The sequence below is a fragment of the Athene noctua genome, chromosome 2 (genome assembly GCF_965140245.1).
Source record: "Athene noctua chromosome 2, bAthNoc1.hap1.1, whole genome shotgun sequence".
NCBI lineage: Eukaryota > Metazoa > Chordata > Aves > Strigiformes > Strigidae > Athene > Athene noctua.
In genome coordinates this window covers 76,689,822-76,714,322 of record NC_134038.1, presented here as the reverse complement: position 1 = coordinate 76,714,322, position 24,501 = coordinate 76,689,822, and the positions used below count along the sequence as shown (strand labels likewise).

Here is a 24,501-nt window from a genome sequence, read left to right as displayed (position 1 = left end):
GCCTGTCCTTGTGCCCTGCCCCCTCCCTGCGCTGGATGTATGGTGAGCCTAGGAGCTGTGACCTCCCCTTCCTACCGCAGACCCAAGGACACTTCATTGCTCCCAAGCAGTAGCTTTCTTCTGCAGGGTAACAACTGCTGTCTTTAGCTGGTATGGGTCTGACCAATACCTTCTGTATGTGTTCAGACTTCAGACGGTTTTCTCTTGGTCAGGCAGGCTTGAAATTCCCCCTCTAAATGCAGTTCGCATCATTTGCACGTAACTGATCACCTTAAGTGCGTAGCTGTGCTTTACTTGTATTTCTGCATTGGTTAAGCCCATTCCTTGGCTAGGGATCCCCACAGTAACCCCCAGATTTGCAGCAGGGTAAGGACAACCTTATGCAAGAACCTGCCTGCCTCTCCCATCTGTGTGGAGCTTCTTTGGTTTCCCTGTTAAATCTCAATGTAGTGGCTCCTCTTCTCCAAAACACTAACCTTTGAGGGTGCATGCTCTTTTCATGCTCTCAGGCTGCCACATGTGATGGCTATTAGCTAGAATGTTGTTGCGTTAGTTGAGGACAGGTTAATACCCATGAATTTCACTAAAGCATGCTTTGTGAAAGGATTAGAGAAGCCCTATAGAGGCTAGGTTATTGCATGTCTGAGGCTCTGCTTCTCTTGGATAACTGTTGCTGTGTGGGGAAGAGCATAAGCCGCAGCGTTTGTGACTGTAGCATTTCTGGAGAATTCAGCTTCACAGGTGCCAGACTCGGCACATAAGCATGTGTGTCTACACACATACCTGTGTCAGCTGGGGATGTTTTCATATATGGTAGTTTTTTACCTCACTCTTGTGTATTGTTACTTGAGGTTACTTTGCTTTTTAAATGTTTCTTGCTAAGTGCCCTTTTGCTACTTCCTCATCCTATTTAATGCCCACATTAAAAAAAAAAAATAATCTGATGGAAGCAGAAGAGACAAAGACGTTGAGGTTGAGAAGCTCAGTTCTTGCCATCATTTGTCAGCAAACCTTTCCCTCCAGTTGAAAATCTTCCCAGCTTACTTCTCAAAACAGAAGAGTGTCAGTAAAGTTTGTTACCAGCAAGCCTGCAGCAGTTCCCTCAGCTTCTCCACCAGGCAGCCAGTAAAAGACACAGAGCACTTTGTACAGAGGAAGCATAGGTTACACATACATGTGGAACTTAAGAAATAGGTTTAGCATGGCTTTTCTTGATAATGTTCTTTCTCTCACCTTTAAAACTTAGTTTTACTGGTAATTCAGATTATGAACATCAAGGAGGCAGGTAGTTTTGAGTCCTTCGATAAAACAACTCCAATCCAGTACAAAATGTACCAGTGAGTAGCTCAACAAAGGTAGTAAATATGAACTGCATCAGCTCCTTGGCTTGGTTACAGATCGTTCCGTGCTGTAACACAAATTCAGAAAGGTACACAACAAGCACCTAACTTCAAGTGTGTGAGTAGATTTCAGGGGCATTACTTGAATCTGTCTTTAACCTGTCCGTCTTTACTGGTACATTAGAGGATTCCCATAGGTAACTAACAGGAGATGAATGGATGTCTGCACCATGGAGCCAAAGATACTTTTTGCATCTAGAGAGGACATGCATTGGTTGTTTTGTTCACTTGTTTGCATTCCCTACAGTTTGGTCTCATTGCAGCCCCTGGAAAACCATGTTGACGTGTTTTGCAGTGCAGTGAGTGCAGGTCCCCGCTCCTTGCTGCTGAAGCTGAGCCGAGCCCGCCGGCGGGCACTGGCACACCGGGCACCTCCCTGCAGGCGGCTGCCGGGTGCCCACAGCTGTGGGAGGAAATGGCGGCTGCGGGTGATGGCATGGGTGGAGCTCCTCACACCGGTTGTCCCGTGGGAGATAGCTTATCTGGGGACGCCTGTGTTTCTGGAATAATATACATTTGATTGAAAGCCAGAATTAGAGTAGGGAAGAAATTGGCTGCCAAGGGCTGATTGGCACTTGGAGTCAAAGGAGGGGCAGCCCAGACCCTGCAGGGAGGATCTCCTTATCCGTCAGCACCAGTCTGCTCTACCTGCAGGTGTGCCTCCGCAGTTCCTGCTACTACTCTTCTTTCTGTTTTGTTTCACTTTTAAAAGCCAGCTGAGAGCCTCTCAAGAAGCCTTCACTTTTATCTGTTGTCCCCTCTTCGCCATGTTGCAGCCTGTGGTAAAGACTTCAGCTCTTTCAGGCAAAACGATAAGGTGACAGTGCCACGTCACCGGGCAGCTTCAACGGCCTTGGACGTTCGCCTCCCGCTGGGCTAGCGGTCTCTCTGTCCTGTGACACAGTGAATGCTGGATTCTGTTTTGGCAGAAGCCCTACATAACAACTTGTGCGACATGGGCAGCATACAGCCCCTTTTACTGAGGTGTTTCCTTTTGTCCATTGCAATTAAGTTGCATTGTCGGCTCTAACCTTTCAAGCAATTTTGAACTTCTTCTAAGTTTCAGCATTTTGCACATGCAGACACCACAAATAGTTGATTAGCTGGGCAATGCAGTGCTATATGTAGAAATGAGAGGGCAAAACAGTCATTTTTAAGAGCACTTGCATGTATCCACTTTTTCTATAGCTAAACAGCTAGCTAGGTTGAATCAGTCCCACCTATGTTGTGTTGTGTCTTCTGAATTTGACTAAAGAAGAGCTGAGGCCATTGCATAACTAATTGGTTGCTCTGCCCAGACCTTTTGTTGGCCTTTTTTACATCTACATGATTCTTCATGTCACTTCAGAAGCTCATAAGGAAAAGATACTATTAATAGAAACATAATTTAAGTTAAAGAATTGGTCTTGTTGTTGTCAAACCTAGCCAGCGAATACTGACTCCTTAGATATTCTGTGGACAAACAACTTGCTTGTGTGCCTTGTATTTCTGAGAATACTATTCTCTACCTGCAGTGCTCTTATGTTGTGAGAACAGAGCACAGTTAATAACCATGATATAAAAAGAAAAGGGAGATGGTGTGGATTTCAGGTTATAGCCAAGTGCTAGAATTTGGTACACTGTAACCAAACAGAATATCTGTTATGTCTTATATCAGAAATAACAGGTAGAATTGCTGTCAATATTGTGTTCTCTGGGTTGTTCTGTGTTTATATAAACAGGAAGAGATTCTGAATGCTTTTGTTGACACATGTTGGCTTGCTGAGTTGATTTATTTTGGCCTAATAGGCCTTTTTCATCTTATCCTGCCTTTTTAGCAACATTTTCTATAGTTTGTTAGAAAGGATGGTGTTAAAGGTTTTCTCTTCCTCACCATGACAATGCTAATCCACTGTTCAAATCAGCCAGGTATTATTGCAGCTTTATCTGTCTGCTGTTTAAATAGTTATGATGCCTTCATGAAAAATTCTTGTTGTACTTTAATTCTACCATCAACTAACATCCACAAAATACTTCTGACTTGTTTTGGAATAAAAAATGAGCCATTCAAACAAAAAAAATTACATGCACCCAAATTATTTGAAGCAGCTAGGAGAGGTCTTTGCTGTTGGCTACAAAGTGCAAGCAAGATTTTGCATGGACCAAAAGTCAGGTGATAGTGATTATTTTCAAAGAAAGGCTAAAGGATAACTTGTTAAAGTTATGGCACAAGATACAGTTAAGTACCTACTGGGATAGAAGTTCTAAACATGCTCAAATCCCATTAAAAATCAAAGGGATTTAGGGAACTCTACTGTTAAAATGCCCCAGAAGCTTCAGTGTGATTTATCTTTCTCTGTTATTCTCTAAATTCCTTTTATAGCCAGGTTTTATGCTTTTTTCTTCTTTAAAAATCCCACCAGAGAAGAATATGACTTGGGAGTTGAATGCCCCCTTCCAAATGGGATTTTGGCCCACGTACTTAAATGTGTGCTGGTGCCAAAGTCTCACAAAACTGAAAGGATTTTACATCTGTGAGGGAGTCCCATAGCTATAAGAGAAGGTAACTAGGCAGTGGATTGAAAACAAATTAATAGTTCTTCACATGCCTTTTTTTTCCAGCTGCCTATTTCTCTGTCCTTTAAAAGCCACCCTCCACATCCTGTTTCCCAGGAGGTCCATTTGGTTTCTCCTTTCTCCCCACTCTTTCACTCATTGCAAAATGCCTCCCTTTCCTCTCCACATTGCTCAACTCTTTCCAGGGAAGTGTGACTCTGTCTCCTCACCCTCCATCCTGCCTTCCTGACTGTCCCAGCCTGAGTCTCATGCTGAGCCAGCTATACTGCTCTTCAGTGATAAATCATATCAACACCTCTTTCCCCTTTGACATGTCGTCTTTTTTTTTTTTTTTTTCAAATACTTGCATAAACCACCTTTAACCATAGAATACAGAATAATCTTTGTAACATAAATTTCACATGCTCTTCAGAAAATCCTGAGTGAAGCTCCCAGTAAACACCAGAGAGCACAAGAGACCCATCCAATACCCTGCTTTTGGATAACTTTTCCACACTCTGGGTAGGTAAAAAGAGAGCAGAGGAGAGCTGTCAGTTCAGTGACACTGGTGCACTCCACACTCCTTGCACAAAAAAATATAGTCTGAATTAAACTTCCATGAATTGCCATACTGTCCACAAAGAGAGTAAAATACAGAGCCTTTTAAGATCAACTCCAACCAAACTGAAGTAAATTAATTAATGAGTAAAGCTTTAATGGTGTTAGAAGAGCCAATGAGAAATTATTATCATGAATTATTGTAGAGCTAATTAATGTCTGCATGTATGTGTACATAGACATGTATATGCACAGAAATTATTTCTACAAAGACTATATTGAGTAGCTGTTTGAGAAACCTGTACAAATGCTGAGTATGTTCTTGATCAGTGCATCTGAAAAGTCTGAATTCCAGATATTTGTCACATCATCAGTGCTCCAAGAGTGATTTTCCCCACTGTAGCAAGAGAGGGACAAGAACCTCTCTCACAAAAGAAACTGTTGATTTTTATTTTCAGTCTAAGCCTCCAGGAAAAAAAATAAAAAATAAATAAAATTATATATATAGCCTCCCTTCCCATTTCTTATTCAGGTTTAATAAAAATCCTTATTATTTCTACTGGAGCAATTTCTCTCTTCTGTTGTGTCTCTTACATCAGTGGGGCTTTTTTCGCTAGCTTTCATTTGGAAAACAGGTTGGCAAAAAGTGCTCTGTTTGAATAGGAAGAGATTTTGTTTGTTAATTAGACCTATAAAATCTCGGTGAGGATCCAGGGCGAGGTGGATGGCCTCTCAGCTCTCACGGGCAAAGTGAGGTCCACACCTGAAGTGAGCCCCTGCCGTGAACTGTGCTGCTGAATGGATGCGCTTGTAAGGGCGTCCTGGATACTTGGCCTTGTCTACATGGGGATGTTCATTGAGCAGCACAGCTATGGCAGCCCAGGGGCATAGCTGTGGAGAGCTTTAGTGAAGATTGAATCAGTATCGCTATCATTGCTTATGTCAAATAACGAGCTCCATCATTACTTGTATCGGTGTGCTCCATGACATGTTAATTTGCACGTGGCTGCTCATAATATGCAGGGTATAGTGTGTTTGTGCAGCTACTTTTGTGTAGATATATTGTGAGAACAAGCCTTAAAAATACTACCAAAAAATATGGCAATATACACAATAATATGCATATAAAATTCAAGTCCCTCTTCTTCCATTGCATAAGACCATCAGGCGTGAGAAGAAAACAATGCAATTTCACTTTTTATAACTGCAGTGACCAGAAGCAAGGACCTTTTTCTAAAGAAGAGATCTCTGGCACACACAGAGGCATGCTGACAAAAAATAAATCCTGAGAGGAGGCTTGCACTGTAGGGGCCTGTGGTTTCCCTGGGGGCAGGAGAAGGCTGTGTTAGGTGCTCTGCTCCTGTTGACCCTTTTGTGACACTTTAGCAAAAGTTCTTCTTGACTTCAGCAGGAGTTAACCCGTGAACAAGGGGAATACCCAAGAGAGGTTATGCATTTAGAAAACATGATAAAACTTGTTGGATGCTTTGGAAGAAAAGGGCATTTTTACAAATGGGAATTGTGGGCAGGTCAGGATTCCCCTGCCAACTGTCCTGCTACTGTTCCTGCTTCATCCTAAATTGCTTGTGTTGCTTTTGTGATGATAGTTCTGTCTTTCTCCTAGGTATTTTTCTTATAGCAATAATGCCATCTTCTTTTACATTTACTGCTAGCAGTACCACAAACCAGTATCCTGTTTGCCTTCTTTATTGCAGCTGCATATGGGGGAGAAGGCTTTAGGGACTTTCATGCAATAATTCCCAAATCTTTTTCCCGTAAGTATACTGCAAACTCAGCTCACTACAGAGCATTTCCATCTAGTTCCTACTTTTATGATTTTTGTTTGTGTCGTTTCGCTTCTCAGTAATGTACATTTGTCTGCATATGCTACCAAAGGGCTTAAGTGGTGTGATCTTTTTGCTTCGTTCACATGTATGTTGTTTTAACTTAACATAAAGCCTACTTCAAAAGCCACCTTCTCCAAATCCCTGGCAGAAAAGGAGCCTGTAATTATTTTGTATAATTATATTTTCATTCAAATTATTATGCTTATAATTAAGAGAAAAAAATTGGTATATGAATTATGGAAAATCTGTCATATGCTTAAGCCAAGGAATTTTATTGCTTCCATTTGCCATGGTGAAAACAACAGTATGGGGTTGTAGTCCACTAAATTTGCAGAAAGGTGTAGATCACTTCTTTTTAGCCAGACATATCACCTTTATAAATCACTGTTTGTTTATTGATTATGGTTTTCTTTCCCTAACTCTGAATTATTCCCCTTTTTAGGACATACTTTTTAAAGGAAAAGCTGCTATTTATGGTGTGCACTCATTCTGTCTTTGATATGATTTTTACTAAAAATGCAGTAATGGAAAAAGTCATTAAAATGCCTAGATTGGTAGACTTTATAAAAGGCATCCAGTCAAGAGATGTTCAGAACTGTGAGCATCTTTACCCTCAGCATGTTTCCCAGTAGGATTTTGAGTCACTCTTGTCAGTCACATCCATGAAATCCTCCTGGGACACCTGGTAGGTTGCAGGGTGTAGCAGAGAAGAGTTTGTCAAACCTTTCATTTTCAAATTAATGTCAAGGTCTTTCATCTCTTGAGGTAATTATTGCCCATAGCTTAATTATGTCATTGCTACACAACCACTTATGAATAAGGCTACCATAAAACTAGTGTTCCGCAAAAGGAAAAGACCCAGTCTTTACTGGGTGAAACAGACCCCTCGTGTACTCAGCGAGCCACTGAAGTGAATGCTTTCCTTTTTGGGGTGGGGTAGGGTGAAGGAAGACATTTTTCACTGAAAGGAAAGCAAGACTGAGGGGAATGAAATGGTCTTTTTCAGCCTAATGAAGAACTGTTTTTTCACCAAAATCATCAGATTAGAAAAGAGGGAATAGCTGGAAAGATGATTTATTCTACACAAAACATCATACAGTCCTGTGGAGAGAAGAGGAATGAATACCGTCATTAACTGATCTGAATCTTGGCCCTTTTCCATAATGTTTAGGTTTGCTGTGTTCATATCAGACCAAATTTACCAACCTACATGTTATCACATGTCATGAGGCTATGCCAAATTTATACCTCATTCTTCTTCTAGCTGCACGTGATTGTCACCTATGGGATTATAACACAAAGAACTTTTCCAATAAAGTCAAAACAGTTCTCTCACCCATCTTTGCTGATTTCACAGTTTTTTAATAGTACCTCATGGCAGTAGAGATCGTCTCCTCTTACTCATTGATCCTAATTCTGCTATCCTACAAATGCTAGTTCTTGCTCTTAAATTCTATCTTCCATCCTTTCCCATCCTGGTTTCTTTAGCAGTGTTTGTACTCTTTCCTTTCCTGTTATCCTTGTTTACCCCATAGAACCTTAAAGCAAATATTTGGATTCAGTACAACCCCTGGGATCTTCCTGCCAAGTGGAGAATGTTGCATTTTCAGTTCATTTTCGTCCATTGTCTTTGATGTGTGTTACTTTCACAACTATTTTGGACAAATCCTTGTGAAGTGGATTCTTTTTAAGTTTCATCCCAATTAGCCTGAATTGTCAAAATGAATGTTACAGATGCAAAAATATCAAAGTTATATAGAACAGACTTGTAATGTTGTTTGGGTTCCCAGCTCCTGGATGCCTTGTATTTGTCTTATTGATATTCACTGTTCATTGCTCCATGTGTTACAAACTCATCACATTGCCCATAGAAATGTAGTCATGTTTGTAGCTTTTGTTATTTAGGTATATTGTACATATTGTTTAGAAGTTATCTCCTTTGATGTGATTGTTTCTTTGCCACCATATTTATTCTGTAACAAAACTGAGTGGCATCCTGTATTGTTTTTTTCAGCCGGTAATATTAAAATAGAGACTCAGAGTGATGAAGAGAATGGGCGTGCCTGTGAAATGAATGGGGAAGAATGTGCGGAGGATTTACGAATGCTTGATACCTCGGGAGAGAAAATGAATGGCTCACACAATGGCCCAGGCAGCAAAGCTATGTCAGGAGTTGGAGGCATTCGACTTCCTAACGGAAAGCTAAAATGTGATATCTGTGGGATAATTTGCATCGGTCCCAATGTGCTCATGGTTCACAAACGAAGCCACACTGGTAAGGCCTGCCATAGTTTTTCCTTTAGTTCACAAGAATTGGCCACATATTAGGAACTAAGACTTATTTTCTGTATCATGCACATGTTCCCTCTTGTAAGATAATGCAGCATCAGTGGGCATTTGGAACTTGGTTATTTTGTTACACCGTTTCGGACAGCACAAGAATTGAGATTTCTTCTTAATGGAAGTCCATCTATTGGGCTAGAAATTGTTCAGTTTGTTTGGTTGGAAGATACATGAAAAATTCAAACTAAAAAAAAAGAAAGTGAGTAAGTGTTGTTTAATTTCTAAGAAATTTCTTAAGAATTGCTGAAGAAAAACCCATTTCTGGCTAACTTTGAAATTGATCCAGTTCTAATGTTTCCAACAGTGCAGCAAAACTCATTGTGGATTAGTGATTATTAAAGCGATTGGCAAAATAAATGTTAAGGGAACTCTACTGGCAGTCTTTGTAAAAAAGAGGTTAATTTTATGTCAAATGTTTCCTTAAGTAAAAACAAGTATTTTCACTGGTCAGATCTGGACTAAAGGGTTTCAGCTGGGACACTAAAAGAAACACGTAAAGATGTTGTGCTCCATAGGGATGTTTTTTCATTATACAGTGCTGTGAATATTCTTGCCTCAATTTTCTAATTCTAAATAGTCTCAGAGTGCAAAAAAGGAAGAGGCTGAAACAAATGAAGAAGTAAAGACCAGGGTGAGTCTCATCTTACCTGATATAAGCTGCCTAAAACTTAGGCTTCTGATCTGAACTCTTAAGATCATCCATAATCAAAAGATAATAACTGAACTGTACTGTTGTGCTACACAAGTTACTTTGAAAATAAATTAGTATTTTATATTTTTTGCATGAATATTTAAATGAGAGGGAATTTCAAAATATTTTTAAGATAAGAACGACCTGTCTCATGGTTAGATTCCACTGAAATAGTCATGCTAGTGAACACATAGATACTTTCTTTCTCCACTTCCCCCCAGTTATGCTTAAATGATTTCCCCAGAATTACTAAGGAGTGAGACCAGCAAATTTGTTTCAGAGTTTAGCGGAGAGGATCCATGAGGAGACCCTGAGTGTTTGTCCATCCTCTCCATTGCTAATGTCTATCATTGTAACAGTGGCTCTTCAAGCTTTGGAAGGGTGCTATCTGTTAGTGTAACATGGGTTAGCCACATTCAGAAGCAGTGCTGGTGATAGCAATGTTGTTACATTGTCTGCGTCAAAATACTGTTCAATTCAATATGATAAATCCCTCTGTCAGGGAAGAGCAGATAATTATCATTATTGGAAAAGCCACAACTAGTTCTCAGAAGAGAGGGTGCAGCCTACTTCATAATAAAGTGCTTGTTGGTCAGTTGTTTCCTTTTTTTTTTTTAATTGCATGTTAATGTGATCCTTTAAAAGTTGATACGGAAAATGACTTGGACATGAGGCCTTTTAAACAGACCCACAGGCTTGAAGAGGATACTGCAGAAGTTGAAAAAAAAATGTTGCGACTTAAAATGCTTTTAGAGGTAGAAGTCTTTGTGCTTGTTCTAGGAGACTGCCGTTCTATTAAAAGTACGCTGTTGCTCCTTCAGAAGAGCAGTTTCGGGTCCCTGAGGGTTAGAGGCAGTGTTTTCACCAAGGCTGAGTGGCCTGTGTGGGGACACACCTGATTTTAGGGAGGCAGTGGGCAGAGCTGCTTTTGTTTCTAGTGCATTGGCTGGCACCCGGCAGGCTGAGTCTCTGGAGTTTAAAGTGGGCTGCCTGCTCGCTGTGGCCACCTCACTGGTTTCCCTGGCACAGTCCTCCAGCTGCCCGAAATCCTGCCTGGCAGAGGGACTCATGTGCCTGCCAAGGGTGCTCAGGGTGCTACCACACAAGGGCTGTCACGTGAAGACTTCTCTGCCCTTTGCAGAGCCCTCCCCTTGCAAACGAGACCCTCTTTTTAATCAGGAAACGTAGTTAAAACTTACAGTGGAAGCACCCCACGAGCTGCACTTTGCTCAGCAGGCCCTGCTTCTTTTACGCTTAATAAAACTAAAGGGTGTGAAGGTGAGCCCCTGACTCTTTCCATGGAAAGAAAGCCTTTGCTTTCCCTCCTGCCTCACCCTCAGCTCCTCTCCTGAGCAGCCTCTTTGGGTGAGCTCAGGTGTTTTTTGGGGGGCTGGCAAGGGAGTGGAGGCTTGGAGCTGGTAGTTTAAATTAAAGGGACATCATGGGGAAACAGTGGTGACTGCTTTTCCTTTCAGCTGCGCTATGAAAATTAAAGTAGAAATGGGATATACTATTACAGACATTTAACTGACTACGCTGAAGCCCATTTCAATACATGCCCGGTGAAGGAATAAGCCTCGCAAATGAATTACTTTGCTGCTAATTCATGTAAAACCTGCATATGCAGTGAGGTTTCCTTAAATAAATATTTGATAAGTGAACAAAACTCTAACACACTAAAGTGCCAAAATAAAATGACTGCCTGACCTGATAAAAGGCATAATTACTTTTAATGAATACACCTGCCAAGTGCAGATATGCAGAGCAGCACCTGATATTTCTGCCCCCTCCTGTCTGCAAGCAGCTGTACAGCACTGACTTACCTGTTGCTCCTGTCTGCAGAGTGAATCCTGCTCACAGATGCCCGACTCTCCTTACAGTCCTTCCCCAGGGCTTTCAGTACATGGATTTTCTCCATCTTGCTGGGTGTTTAGCAAAAAGGAGATCTAGAAATGAGAGAGAAACTCACCTCCTGCTCCCTGGTGCTGACACTTCAGGGTATAGATTCGGGCCTTGCTTGCTCAGCATGCACATATGTGTGTGCATGTGTGCGTATGTATATATGTGCATATACATGTGTGTGTGCATAGGTATATATATTCTCTCCTTATATGTACCTTTAAGTCACCAGTTAGTTCACTTATGTCTTGTTAGTTGGGTCTGAATGTCTCAAATTATTTAGAAAACTAGTGCCCATTGCATAATGAGTATTAAAAAAAAAAAAAAAAAAAAAAAAAAGCAATGCACATCTCTGAGTTCTATTTTTTAAGAAAGGAGAAAGATTTCAATTAAGATGGTAAATATTCTTTACAAGTAGTCCAGGCCCCGTGCTCTCACTTAGGCTTGGAAATCACTGCAATGGTGGTTGATTCAACTCATGGTCCCATTGTAGGTTTTGCTGCTGGGCCCATCATTGTCCATAGCTACACACCGTGCAGTGAAACCTGCCCAGCATAGACATGTGCTGTTCAGAACTGGAGAGATAATAACACACAAAGCCGATCGTTTAAACAGAAGACGCGTTATGTATTTTTTCATTCCGTCCTGTCCCTTCCTCATTTTGGGGGGATAGTACCCCACCCAGTAACCTTCCATCAGCGACTGTGTCCATCCTAGGAAGGCTGGGAACTTTGCCAGGCTCACAAGGCAGGCGTTCCCCGCCCCAGTAGTTGCAGCATGGATAACCAAAGGCTGGCCAAGCTATATGTAGTTTCAGGGTCTTTTGGTGGTGGTGTCATTTCCCTTGTACAGCAACATGAGTGCAGCTTCCCTTACATTTGATCCTACTGTAAGTTTTGTAGAAATATTTGGTATGCAGCAGTCTCATTTGAAATGCTCCACCCGTCTGTCTTCTCCACCCGATGCAAGATTTCACCCTGTAATTGCGAGAGCTGTAGGCTGGAGATACATTTCATTCTTACTTTGCTCTACATTTCATTCCTGGAGTACTTTTACAATCTTTGTTTCCTCCTCTTACCTCCTCTGAGTAAAAATAACAGAAATGAATGCTAGAAAAGCTGTTTAGTAAGAATTAACCATTTCTTCTGAATTTGTGTCCCCCATGACAAACTGACTTCTTCATTACTGTTTCAGTCCATTTCTGAAAAATACCTTCCACGCTGAGTAACTGCCCAAAGATTAAGAGGTAAAGGAGACAGACTCTTACCCATTTTCTTTTTCCCTTAGCAACTACTGTTTATGGCTTATGAAGTATATTGGAAAATCCTGTAAGGCTAATGCTGGCATTTTTGTGAGCCATCCCAGTTGAACCAGCTTCTGGTAGTTTAGACAAATACAGCTTCTTGATGGACTGAGAAAGTGAGCTCATTTAGCTTGACAGGGACTATGCTGACCTGCTTGAAGCTGTTTGACTGATCAAAATCTCTTGCCATAAAGTAGATTCATTTTACTGTTTGCTAAATGCTAGAGCTGCCAGCCCTGATGGTAACAGTTTTCAGATTTTTCGGTTGGGATTGTGCTGCTAATTGATTTTCAGCTGTTCTACTGCGTTACCCAAAACTCAAAAATTATAATGCTGACCATGTACGCACACATATGGACATACAAGTTGGTCCTAGATGTGCAAAATAATACATGATGGTTAAGTAAGAGAGAAGAAAAAAATTGTTTAACTTGTATTTATATTTTTTATATTTTAACTCCAGCACTGAAATTTTAAATTCAGTATTATTGTTAGATAAAAAAATCAAAACTAAGAACAGGACATCTCTGGGCTGTTTCTAACATTGCCAATGCATTGTAATTACTATAGCAGATTATGTTTATGCCTAAGAGAAACAGAATTCTGCAAATTAGTTTCAAAGGCTGGTCTGACTTAGTTGAGGGCTACGGAGAAAGAGGCATGCAGGAGCTGATAGAGTGCTCTCATGTATACATTTCCCTTTACACCTATGTGGTACAACTGGAAACCTTCTGATTTAAGAAAAGGCTTCATCTATCTGAAATTTAAAAAGAAAAAAAACCTAGGCAAATAAATGAGCATATTGATTTTAAACAGCATAAAAAAGCAAACAACAGCCATATTAATTTTTATAAAGGCTAGCTATTATTATTATCAAGTTCCTTGATAACAGGGGCCAGTTTCAACAAATCAAGGCTGTGTCTCTTCAGGTTTTTCCCCTGTGTCTGCCCAAAGTGTAGAACAGCAGAGCCCATTTGTGCAGCTCTGTTCGTACCTTACCCAGAGAAGGGTTGGGACTTTGGCGTGGAAGTACAGGGCTTCCTTTGCACTGTCTTAACTTATGTGATTTTACTCTCTCTCTTTCTCTCTCTTTCTCTGTCTCTTTCCTGATTTGGCTGCTTAGGGACAGACAGGTAATGGAGAAGAAATTGAAAGGGAAAATACAGGGAAAATGTAAATGAAAAGAAGTTATTATAACTGTTATAATGAAGTGCCTTTCATTTAAATATAAGAATGTAACGCTGAAATGAACTTGTGATCCTGAAATGCATTTTTAATGAGTTTCCTTTTTATTTTGCTGCTTCAGTGGCATATTTTAAAGACCCTTTGAAAAAAGCCACATTAAAAACCCCACCAAATGCCACAACATGCAAAATTGGATATTGGTTTATTCCAAAACTGCTGATCAGGAAGAGTGGCTCTTCAACACAAAATGTTGCAGTCACTTTATTTAAATGAGTTTGAATTTGCATTGTGATGTGCCATTCTGATTTAGAAAAAAAAAATTAGATTTTCAGATCAAATTGACCCAGCCAGTGAAGCATTAAGAAACTGGCAGGTTTAGTCTGAAAGCCTCATGTTATATCAAACCTGCAGCCGGTGGAAGTCACAGAGCAGCAGTGAGAAAACAACTTTCTCACTGAAATCTTTCGCTTGTTACCACGTAAGATTTTTTGTTCTCACATATTTTCTCCTTCTCCCTGTAGGAGAACGCCCCTTCCAGTGCAACCAGTGTGGAGCCTCCTTTACACAGAAGGGCAACCTTCTGCGCCACATAAAGTTGCACTCAGGTGAAAAGCCCTTCAAGTGTCACCTGTGTAACTATGCCTGCCGTCGCAGGGATGCCCTCACAGGACACCTGAGGACTCACTCGGGTAAGTGAAGGTGTGGGAACGTCCAGGAGTGCTTGTCACCACACCCATAGAGGAGACAGGGGTGTTAGTGTCCACCAAGCCTCAGAGGTCTTCTCACCCTAGGGAGGCGAGTAGCCCCATGTTGAGGTTAACCAAGCTGTGAGCTGACCACAGTGTTTTAGCAACAGAGAAATGACTAAACACATCTCACACCCATGATCCTTCACCAGAAGAACTGTTTTTTTTCCCATACTTCTTGACTGATTAAAAGTTTCTGTAGTAGGGTTTCATCTTAGAAGCCTCATGTGAGTAATTAATTTCATGGAACTACGAACATGAATTAAAGCTGATGATTGTTTTAGGGTTTAGATGTCATTTATCCACATACAGAAATAATATAAGGTCTAAACACGGTAGATTTTAAGTCACAAAGTCTCAAAAACCTCCAGTCTTTTAGTCATTCTCGACCAGAGGAGTGGATACCTACAGCATTTAGCAGCATTTATTTGTTGCACCTTGTTATTACAAGTACTTTGAAAGAGAAAGAGTGGGGAGGAGGGAGAGGGTGGGAGAGAGAAAGATAATAATCTTCCAGAAAAGAGAACTCTGATAGAGTTTTTCAGTGTTTTGTGTCAACAATAATATGGAGATCTGAATAAATATTTTTGAATAGTAGCACATTTCCATTACCAGGAACCTCTCATTGTTTGACAAAAGCCATAGTCACATACCTTCTGTGAAGCAAACCTATTTAGCACCTTTAAAATGCCTTTAAGAGCAGGATGTTGTCTCATCTAGTTTCCCAAGCTAAGCTGCAGATGCAAATTGTTATTTGGACAGGAGACCACCAAACTGCATTGCTGGAACTGACACTGGTAACTTTACTTGTGAAAGCTGGCTTTGGGACCAAGTTCTGGGTAGCAGAAAGGGAGCTCCCAAAGTGACATTTCTGTGTTGCACAAAACTAAGGAAATTCTTCTCTAGCACACACATTAAACAAGATCCCTAGTGTTGGTCCCAAATGTCCAAAATAATTTCCACTTCTATTTGATCCTGGCCCAATTCAAGAAAGCACGTCCTTAAAATACCACTTTGTCTCCCTCTCCCTCACTGTTACTGATTTTCATAACTTCATAAATCTTCAGGGAAGGTTTATACTAGATGTCAGGAATCATTTCTTTACAGAACGGGTTGTAAGGCATTGGAATGTGCTGCCCAGGGAGGTGGTGCAGTCCCCATCCCTCGAGGTATTTAAGAGTTGGGTTGAGATAGCGCTGAGGGATCTGGTGTAGTTGGGAACTGTCAGTGTTAGGTTAACGGTTGGATTAGATGATCTTCAAGGTCCTTTCCAACCTAGTTGATTCTGTGATTCTGTGACTGCACAAGTTTAAACATAATTTTTCATATATACATGAAATTGCACCTAGAAACTTTTGACAAACTCTGAGGATTCCATAGCTAAAGAGACAATGCATAAATTATAGATTGCAGTTAGCTCCTGCAACTGGCAAACTGACATCAATACATTTTAAAACAATTTGGATGTCTGAGTCTGATTTTAACCTGAGAATTTGTAAATATAATTAAAAAGTTAAGCTGCATAAATACCTAAAATTGTGAAATCACATATAAGGTGACAGTCTTGTCAGGCTAAGACAGAAAATTCAGATCCAGAAGTCCATGAAACCATATTGTTACTGTAAATTCCTAGAACTACCTACATCTGAATTGGTGTAATACAGAAAAAAAATTTGTCATGCCATTTCTCTTGAATTTCCAGAAGCAGAAAACGTGAAATCTAACATTGTCCTAAAAGGGCTGAGCTGGTTCTGGTTACATCAGAACTGACATCCAGCCGTGGGCAGGTGTCTCTACCTACAGCACCAGTTCCCCCGCTGGCAGTCTCTGTGGGAGCTAGGCACTAAAGCAACTACGCTCAGGCCTTTGAAGGTGTCTCAGTTCCTAACTTGTCTAGATACTGTTTTTAAAGATTTAATGTCGCAGACCTTATCTGATATGAATCATCTGAAATCAACTTGCAGCACCCACAGAATTGGCCTGCTGATATAAAGATATAAAACTAGTTTTCCATTAGATTTTTTTTTTAAATTGACAAAATCTGTCTTTACTTCACCAAGCGGGGGTTTATTTTTGGGGTGGGCTTTTTTCCTGTTGTTCTTGTCATTATTAATATGCTGTTGAATACCTCATCTGAATCTCTCAATTAATTGTTTTCTCCAGTTGGCAAACCCCATAAGTGTGGATACTGTGGTCGCAGCTACAAGCAGCGCAGCTCTTTGGAAGAACATAAAGAACGCTGTCATAACTACCTGCAAACCATGAATATCTCGAGCAGCCTTTACTCAGGTAATAAACGTGTCCATTTGGGGATTAATGCTGTCCTGTCACGTACGCAGAAAAAGGAGTGCAAAAGGAACAGTAGTACTATTTGTGTCATCTTTTGCATTGGGGAGGTACAAACACAACCCATATGTACTATATGGCATCCGGATTTATTCTATATTTAATAAATATTTGGCTGTTTTCTCCTTTTGTTTAGTTCAAACAAAAAGCCAAAGTAAAACTCAGGCATGTAGCAAAACACTTGAAAAACCTGGGAAATTTCAGTTCACCATCTCAAGACAGTATGACTACACCATCTCATCAACTTTGCCCTTTGCATGGAGTCCTATATTGCAGTACTCTTGTGGATGTGTCCTTAATAAAGACAGTATCAGTGTTCTAGGTGGGGCTGCAGAATCTTCTGCATTGCACATCTCCTGCCCTTCCCAGGCACACTTAAGGGGCTTGACCACTGGGACCAACTTGTCTAACAAGGATGAGCCATCTGTCTTTGATCTCACTCTTCCAAGCAAGAGGACATGATGTCAGAGGACTTTAATTTAACCAGTTTGACCGAGACAGTCCAGAAGGGCTAATAATTTGTTGACAGCCTTCTTCCCAACCTCCCCTTTAAAAGAAAACGGGGGAGGTGAGGAGATGTTGTGCTTCTCTGATAGACAGGTCTTACGATGAAGGTAAAGTCAATTTCTTGGAGAATATAAAATCTAAAACTATGCCCAGAAATCAAGCAAGCAGATATTGGGGTTTGGATTATTTTAACAAAGATCCTAAAGATCGGTATGGGATTGATCAGAGTAAGTAACCATACAAAATCCCCTTGCATGTGCCATTTTAGATAGAGAATGTAAGATCCAGCTTCTGTGGTGGAGTGTAAGCCCATCCAGTAAGTTACATTTCTTGCACACCTTTTCGATGTTGTTGGTATATGCTATTTGGTTTGTCAAATGACAAAAATGGAAGGTTCTCTCTGACCTATTTGCAATGATGCCTCATTTAATATTTTATATCTGAACAGAATCGGAATATGTTTTTACATGCTATCAAATAATGTAAAGTATATGCACATAATGATAGCAGTGAATACAGCTGAGATGCTTCTGGCAGACAGCATGTTAGAGCAACGCCCCTTCTAATTTTATTGAGGGGCTGGAGAATATATAAATAGGAAAGCTCAATGTAATATACAGTAGGCAGCAATATTTATTCCCTAAAGAGGTGAAAGGATTTAGAAGCAAAAACTGTTGTCTTGGGTTTTGAATTTTCAGTGTCTGACATGTGGATGTGAATGTCTGCACACAGAACATGAAAAGCTGTGTGAATGAGTAGCTGAACTACTACTAAAGTCTTAGTAAGCAAAAATACATAGATGAAACTCGTGTTAGGAATCCTAAACTTTAATAAGAAATAATACAATTTTAGAGATGGACCTTTGTTTATAGCAAATCATGACAGGAGAGTTTATACTAGCTTAGTCCTGAATATCTAGTATCTCAGTGGGATGAAAACTTGGGGAATTAATGAATGCTTTGGAAGCATCACTTCTTCCTGGCATATACTGAAAGTATCATAAAAATCTATATTTGATATAATAGGAGTGCTTTTGCAAATTTAAAAAAAAAAAAAAAAAATTAGAGTATTAACTTTGGGGTTTAGACCTTGTGTCCAGCCAAAGACTTCACTCTTAAAAAATTTAGTACTCAGTCAATAAATCGATCCTTTTCTAAAAAATGAAATTTTCCTGCATTTTTCCTAGTATTTTGCATTCTGATCTATTCAATTTCACTGCAAACACACCATTTTTCCATGTTTACATTATTTCCCTTACAAACTCAAAGATGAAAATTTACAATGAAACAGCTGAAAATGAGTGCGTGTCATTCTGGGATTTTTAGTGCATTCTACGTTACACCTAGAAAAGCAAGTAGCTATACTACCACTGTTCCTGTATTTCAGGGTGCAATATAGAGCTATTAGAGCCATAATTCAGGCCCTTCTATTTTTGTCTTCTAGACTCAAAAAGGTTGATACAAAAATCTGCTTAGGGCATCTGATTTGACATTCTGCTACAGCAGGATTGCTTTTTACAGCATTTTTAAAATACTTTGTGCAGTATACATAGAAAAAAGTCAGTTGAAATGACCTAAACTGGTAGAAGCTTTCCATCAGCTTGTAAATCTAATAAATGTAATCGAGAAAGTACTCAAATAAGGGAGAGATCCAGCAAAGAGGAGTAAGGAAAGGAACAAGGGACTGTATTTGTATTTTAACTTTTGTTTGCTTTCTTTAAGAGAAGGAGATTCAGCATGAAATTAGGAACCTGCTGAATTTAATTCTTATTTTAGAGGACTAGAATCTCACCGTCCATGTGAAGCTCTGTTAGAGACATTACCCAGAGTTTTGCATTTGAGTTGAGTGGAAGTGTGCTGAAGTCTTACCAGGCCTTTATAAAATAACAGAAGAAATAGTTTATGAAGTTTAAAAAGGGTCATTTACAATTCTTCAGGCACATGTGGATTTTCATTTGGAAAGATAAAATGATTTTAATTTCACAGACACCAAATTACAGAAAAACAGTTACCAGGTTGGTAGCAAATTTCAGGGAGTTTCAGTAGCGAAGGCTGGAAATTAGTACATTAGTAATTCAACTTGCCCTTTTTTTTAATAGCAGTTTTAAAAGTTTGAAATACGAATATGTAACTTACACTTTCTTGAACTGGTTAGAAATTCCGTGTTATTATATCCTAAACAGATATTTCTTGATTATTTCAACTCGTAACTAAAAATTCAAACTTTTGTTTCCCTGTTGAACAGACTGCTTTAAAACATTCTCTGTAAGTCTCTTCCTGAAGTGGTATCTGAAAGCCTGAGCCAGCATAAGATGCTGGCGTGTGCTTGTTCAATGACGGCTAGGTACCATCCACGCCCTTTACTCTTCTGCATCTTCATGACCAAATTCTGCTCATATCTTGCACTGGTCACAATCTTTAGTGTCTTATGGGGCTGGGGCATAATTCCATGAGGCTCCCTGTCATTGTCACTGTTACTGTCACTGCAGTATGTGCTGCCGCAGCAGGGGCTCAAGAACCAGTTGTGTACTCTTCCATTTGGTATTGTGGAGTGTTGTTGTCTAAGACTCTTCACCTGATCCTTCCAGTTATCCACCAGACCCTGGTTTTGCAATTTTCAGGAACAATGAAACTTTCACAATCTTCCTTTTGTGGCAGTGATATATTGCCAAAATAACATTGCATAGGAACAGTGTGTTCTCAACTATTGAGAAACACCCAGGTACTAGAGTAATGGGTTCTGTGAACCAGTAAATCCAGTGATAAAACAAATTCTCAGCAGGCACAGAAGGCAAAATGTAGCAGAATGGTGCACCTAATTGAAAGAGCTTGCAGAATCAAAGTCTAAAAATCATCTTTTGCTTCTCCCTTTAATAGGAACTCACAAGCTCAGGAAAAATTTCTATATCCTAGTAGCAGGTAGAAGTAAAATTAACTCCTTTGTCTCCTGTCTCTGACCTCCCTTGCCAAAAAAAACCCCAACAGTTACGCTGTCTTGCTGCATATCACCTTTCCTTTAGATGTTGGAAGTCAGAAATACCTTTCCATACATTTTTCATAGTCATTGTTTTGGCAGTGCATTTTCCGATACATCCCTTCTGTTTCTGCAGGAAATTACTGAAGTAAAATGCAGTGAAAGTGAAATAGTTTCCCTTTCCTAAAGCCTAACAGCTAAGCTCCTTTCTAATTCTGCAGTGTCTCAGCAGGAGGTTGGGAAACAGTTTTGAGTACTAGAAATCAGTGCTCCACTACAGGTGTGACTTTAGAAACTTAAATTGTCATTTGAAGTCTAAAATTGCATTAAGGAAGTATAGAAATATTCTAGGGGGAAAAAAAAAGGGTGGAGAGAAGGGTTTGTGTAGCTTGCAAATACATCTTCTACTGCTGGAGTTGAGAAGTTTGTCCTTTTCTCCTGCCAGAGAAGCAATGATCATACAGGCAGTTCCACTGGGAGGGGTGCAGAGAGACGGTGGGGGGTGACAGCGCGGGGGTGAAAAGGTGAACTGCTTCATGTCCAGTAAAATGTTAGGACCTCATTTACTCATGAAAATGCAGAGTGGCTGTAGAACGAGGGTGGAGTGACTACATTACATGCAGGCAGACGCCTTGCAGTTGCAATCTCATTTTTGTATCCTAAGCAAGGGAAACATGAACATGTTACGTAGATCAATCCGCATGAGGTACTGTGTTACCAGGAGTCAGAATTGTCCTGTGTCTGCAGCGGTGAGCTCCTCCTTCCAGCTGGTTGGGAGCTAAAAGACATTAGCTGAGAAACAATAACCTAAAGACAATAGTTCCATTAAATGGAACAAGCGTGCCTAACCCTTCTGATGTCATTTGATTTCAGTCATAAAAGACGAAACTAACCAGAGTGAAATGGCTGAAGACCTGTGCAAGATAGGGTCAGAAAGATCCCTCGTGCTGGATAGACTAGCAAGTAACGTCGCCAAACGTAAGAGCTCTATGCCTCAGAAATTTGTGGGTAAGAGTTAAACGTTTGCTGTCTCCTAAAAAATGAAACAAAACCAAACCCAAAAAACATCTCACAGGATTTTTACTTTTGCCTTATGATTTTACCTGTTTTACTAAATTAGCAATATCTATCTCTATAGAAACAGATACAGTGATGTGTTGGGGGAAAAAAACAACCGAACTTCTCCAGCATACATTTCTGCATGTTTAATTTTCCACATCTGGAGATCAATTTTACATCTCTTTCCTGGCTTTTTCTAATGCTTATGAACCAGATCATTACAAGATCTGGACAGACTCCTGAAGTTGCCTTAAGAACCTGAAGATAGAAATAGAAGTTTCCTATTGGGAAAGCATTTGACCACACTTCTAGGGTTATTTTATTAACTTCTTGGATGACATCCAGATCTGGGCATATTGGTGTTTGTGACAACATTTGTGAATAGTTGAGCATAGGCTGGATAACATTCTTCACCCCTTCATAAAGTCTGTATGCTTTTACAGCCCAAAATGATCATGGAAATAAATAGACCTAGGTCTGAGAATATTACCTAAATGAAAAGATCTTTGGGTACATTCTATAAATTATGCAAAAAACCTCATGCCCATTTGCACCTAGAAGTTTTTGTCTTAATGAAAAATGGAGGCTACACCTATAAGAATAGAGGCTATACCTATATTGTTCTGTTTGGTAAGCCTGTGCCAAGTTGTGGTTACATGAGTTTCATAATAGTGAGACCCGCAGACAATATTTTGTCAGCTATGTATAGTTAATCCTAAATGAATAAAAACATGGGAGGTCAGAGGACAGCATATACTCATATCTAGCTAGATTCCGTTCAGTGTACATTCATGTGTAATATTATTCTATAGGAGACAATCAGCAAAACCTGAAGTCTATGAAACAAAACACACATTAAGGTCTTCAGTCAAAAGTCAAGGCAAAAAAAGACCAGTTTATGGGGCAGAAATTCCAAATATACCTTCTTCAATGAGGACACAAGGGTCAAAGGATAATTAGTATTTCTGAGACAAGGAAAGGGGAATCTCAGCTACATCAGGAGGCACAATAGAAGGTTTGAAATCAAAGTCCAAGATAGTTTTCAAGTCTAAAGGCAACAATTCCAGGAGGTAGCCAAAGATAAGAAATGCTTACATGTATAAAAGGACAAAAGTTATAGTAGAGGTAGTTACCAAAAATATATCCACTATATGAGGCAAACCTGATCTGTTTAGACATTCTAGTAACTGACTGCATTAGGCAATATACTAATTCTGCGAAAGCTCCAGGAAGACAAAAAGTGTTAAAATTTAAAAGCTACTAGCAAGTATCCTATATGTGATGTATCTGTGGGTGTGGACTAGCTTTTTCGTTCTCCTTTTCTCTCTTCACCCTGAAAAACAGTAAAGACAGCCAGTTTAACTATGAGTTTTAGGAGGGCAGAGTTTCCTGTCAGTTAGTTATTCAGGGTGTGGTGTAGGAAGACAACCTACTGACAGCAGATATTTATGGAAATTTGCTAACCTTCAAAAGGATGAACTTTTCTGACAAGAAAATGCCCCCAAATCCTTCCCTTTCCAGTCCTCACCTTCTGCTTCGTGTAATAGGTACATTCCTGATGAACACAAGGTTGGGCTGGCTGGTCAGGAGAGCTTTTGGGTAATAAAACATGTTTATTGCTCCTGTAGATTACCGTGTCATCCCAATCCCCGTGCTGAATTCCAGGGAGAAGCAGCAAATGGCATCCTTCACATAAGGGAAAGATGGTCTGCTGCTTCGCTCATTTTTCTCAAGGCTAAACAGTTACCTTTGGAAAGTGAGATTGTTCACCAAATTAAGCCAGTTATTTGTAAAATTCTGTCTGTATTCCAAACTGGAATAACTCCCAGACCTGAAAGCAGAAATGGGCCATCCAAACTAGAAAGTGAAAACTGCAGGTGATGTTCACACAGGTTTATCATGTTAAAACAACAGGCAGCAAAAAAAGAGAGGGGTTAAAAACAAAAAGCAAAACAAACCAAAAAAGGGCCCACATGCACTGAGTGCATTTTCAGTATTTAGGTACCTGCTGCAGAACCCTGAGCAGTGTAAAGCTTGAAGTGCATCAATCCATTAGCAGTTTAATTTACTTATGCTCTAATAACCACAGAAATGAGCTATTATTTTTAATGAATGCAAGCATTACCTGCACTACCCAGATATAGAAATGATACCCACCTTCCTCAAGTTTGTGTCTGTTTCAGACACTCTGCTTGGAAACAAATTTTTCTTACGGGCACTTGATCTTCTCAGTGCAACTAGCAACCAGTTATGCTACATAAAGCAAATGCTACCCAATAAAATCACATCTTCTGGATGCCCAAAATTTTGTGTATAATGAAAACCAGTCCCACTTTTCAGTGTTACACAGTGCCCATGGACTATAAATGATTTTGACCTCAATTTTTCCTGGAGACAATGGTATACATTCATATTAGGAGAGGGTTTTCATATTTACAAAAGTCTTTCACAATGTCTACTTTGAATCTTCAGCCTCAAACTCTGCCTGAAAACTATAGCATTAGAAATGGTAAATCTGGAAGAAAAAAGAATGCACCCCAGTTAGAGGGGTGCTTAAATTGGCAGAATAATAGGGAAGGGAAACAAGAGGAAGTAGAAGCTTGTGCAGTGCAGCTAGAAGGTGTCTGTGCCCTACATGCCTTATAGGAACTTAGGCACTGCTCAGAGTGTTTCTTCTTCTGCTTGCAGAGCATGGACAAGCTAGTATGAAACTGTATCTTGTGGGAAATGTAGACAGCAGGACTTTCTACACTTCAGCCCCATCATTGCAATAGAATCATGCTAGTTTTCTGCGCTCTTCACAGACTTTGAATAACCAATTTGAGTAGAAACTGGGGGGAAAATTGTTGATAAATTAATTTGCAGATATTCTGGTAAATTTTCCATGCTCCTGTTGGCATTTTTTTTTTCAGACAAATTAGGGCTTTCCAAGGCCTACCAGCAAATGTCATGTTGATTAGGTGACAGCACCTCACGGAGATGTTTGTGGCTTGCAATGAATTTCCCAAGATCTGCAGTGCTAGACAATCCATGTGGACTGTAAACAAATGTGTTATTGACAGTTCCTAGGAACCTGTTTTTTACCCCTTTGTATTTGCACAGATTTATT

The 24,501-nt window shown here is 39.9% G+C and overlaps 1 protein-coding gene across 20 annotated transcripts in view; it reads left to right on the top strand.

Moving 5' to 3' along the window:
* Positions 1-24,501, top strand: part of IKZF1 (IKAROS family zinc finger 1) — a 55,240-nt gene that overhangs the window by 28,284 nt on the left and 2,455 nt on the right. The window contains exons 3-7 of one of the 20 annotated variants that reach the window (XM_074897827.1): positions 6,209-6,268; positions 8,355-8,615; positions 14,283-14,450; positions 16,671-16,796; positions 21,207-21,341. The exons of 1 other annotated variant lie outside the window; for it this stretch is intronic. In XM_074897827.1, the coding sequence (XP_074753928.1) occupies positions 6,209-6,268; positions 8,355-8,615; positions 14,283-14,450; positions 16,671-16,796; positions 21,207-21,341 (750 nt within the window). Of the gene's footprint in view, positions 1-6,208; positions 6,269-8,354; positions 8,616-14,282; positions 14,451-16,670; positions 16,806-17,648; positions 17,654-21,206; positions 21,348-24,501 lie in introns of those variants that run through there. 18 more of the 20 variants (XM_074897811.1, XM_074897810.1, XM_074897821.1 and 15 more) reach the window with 18 other exon arrangements.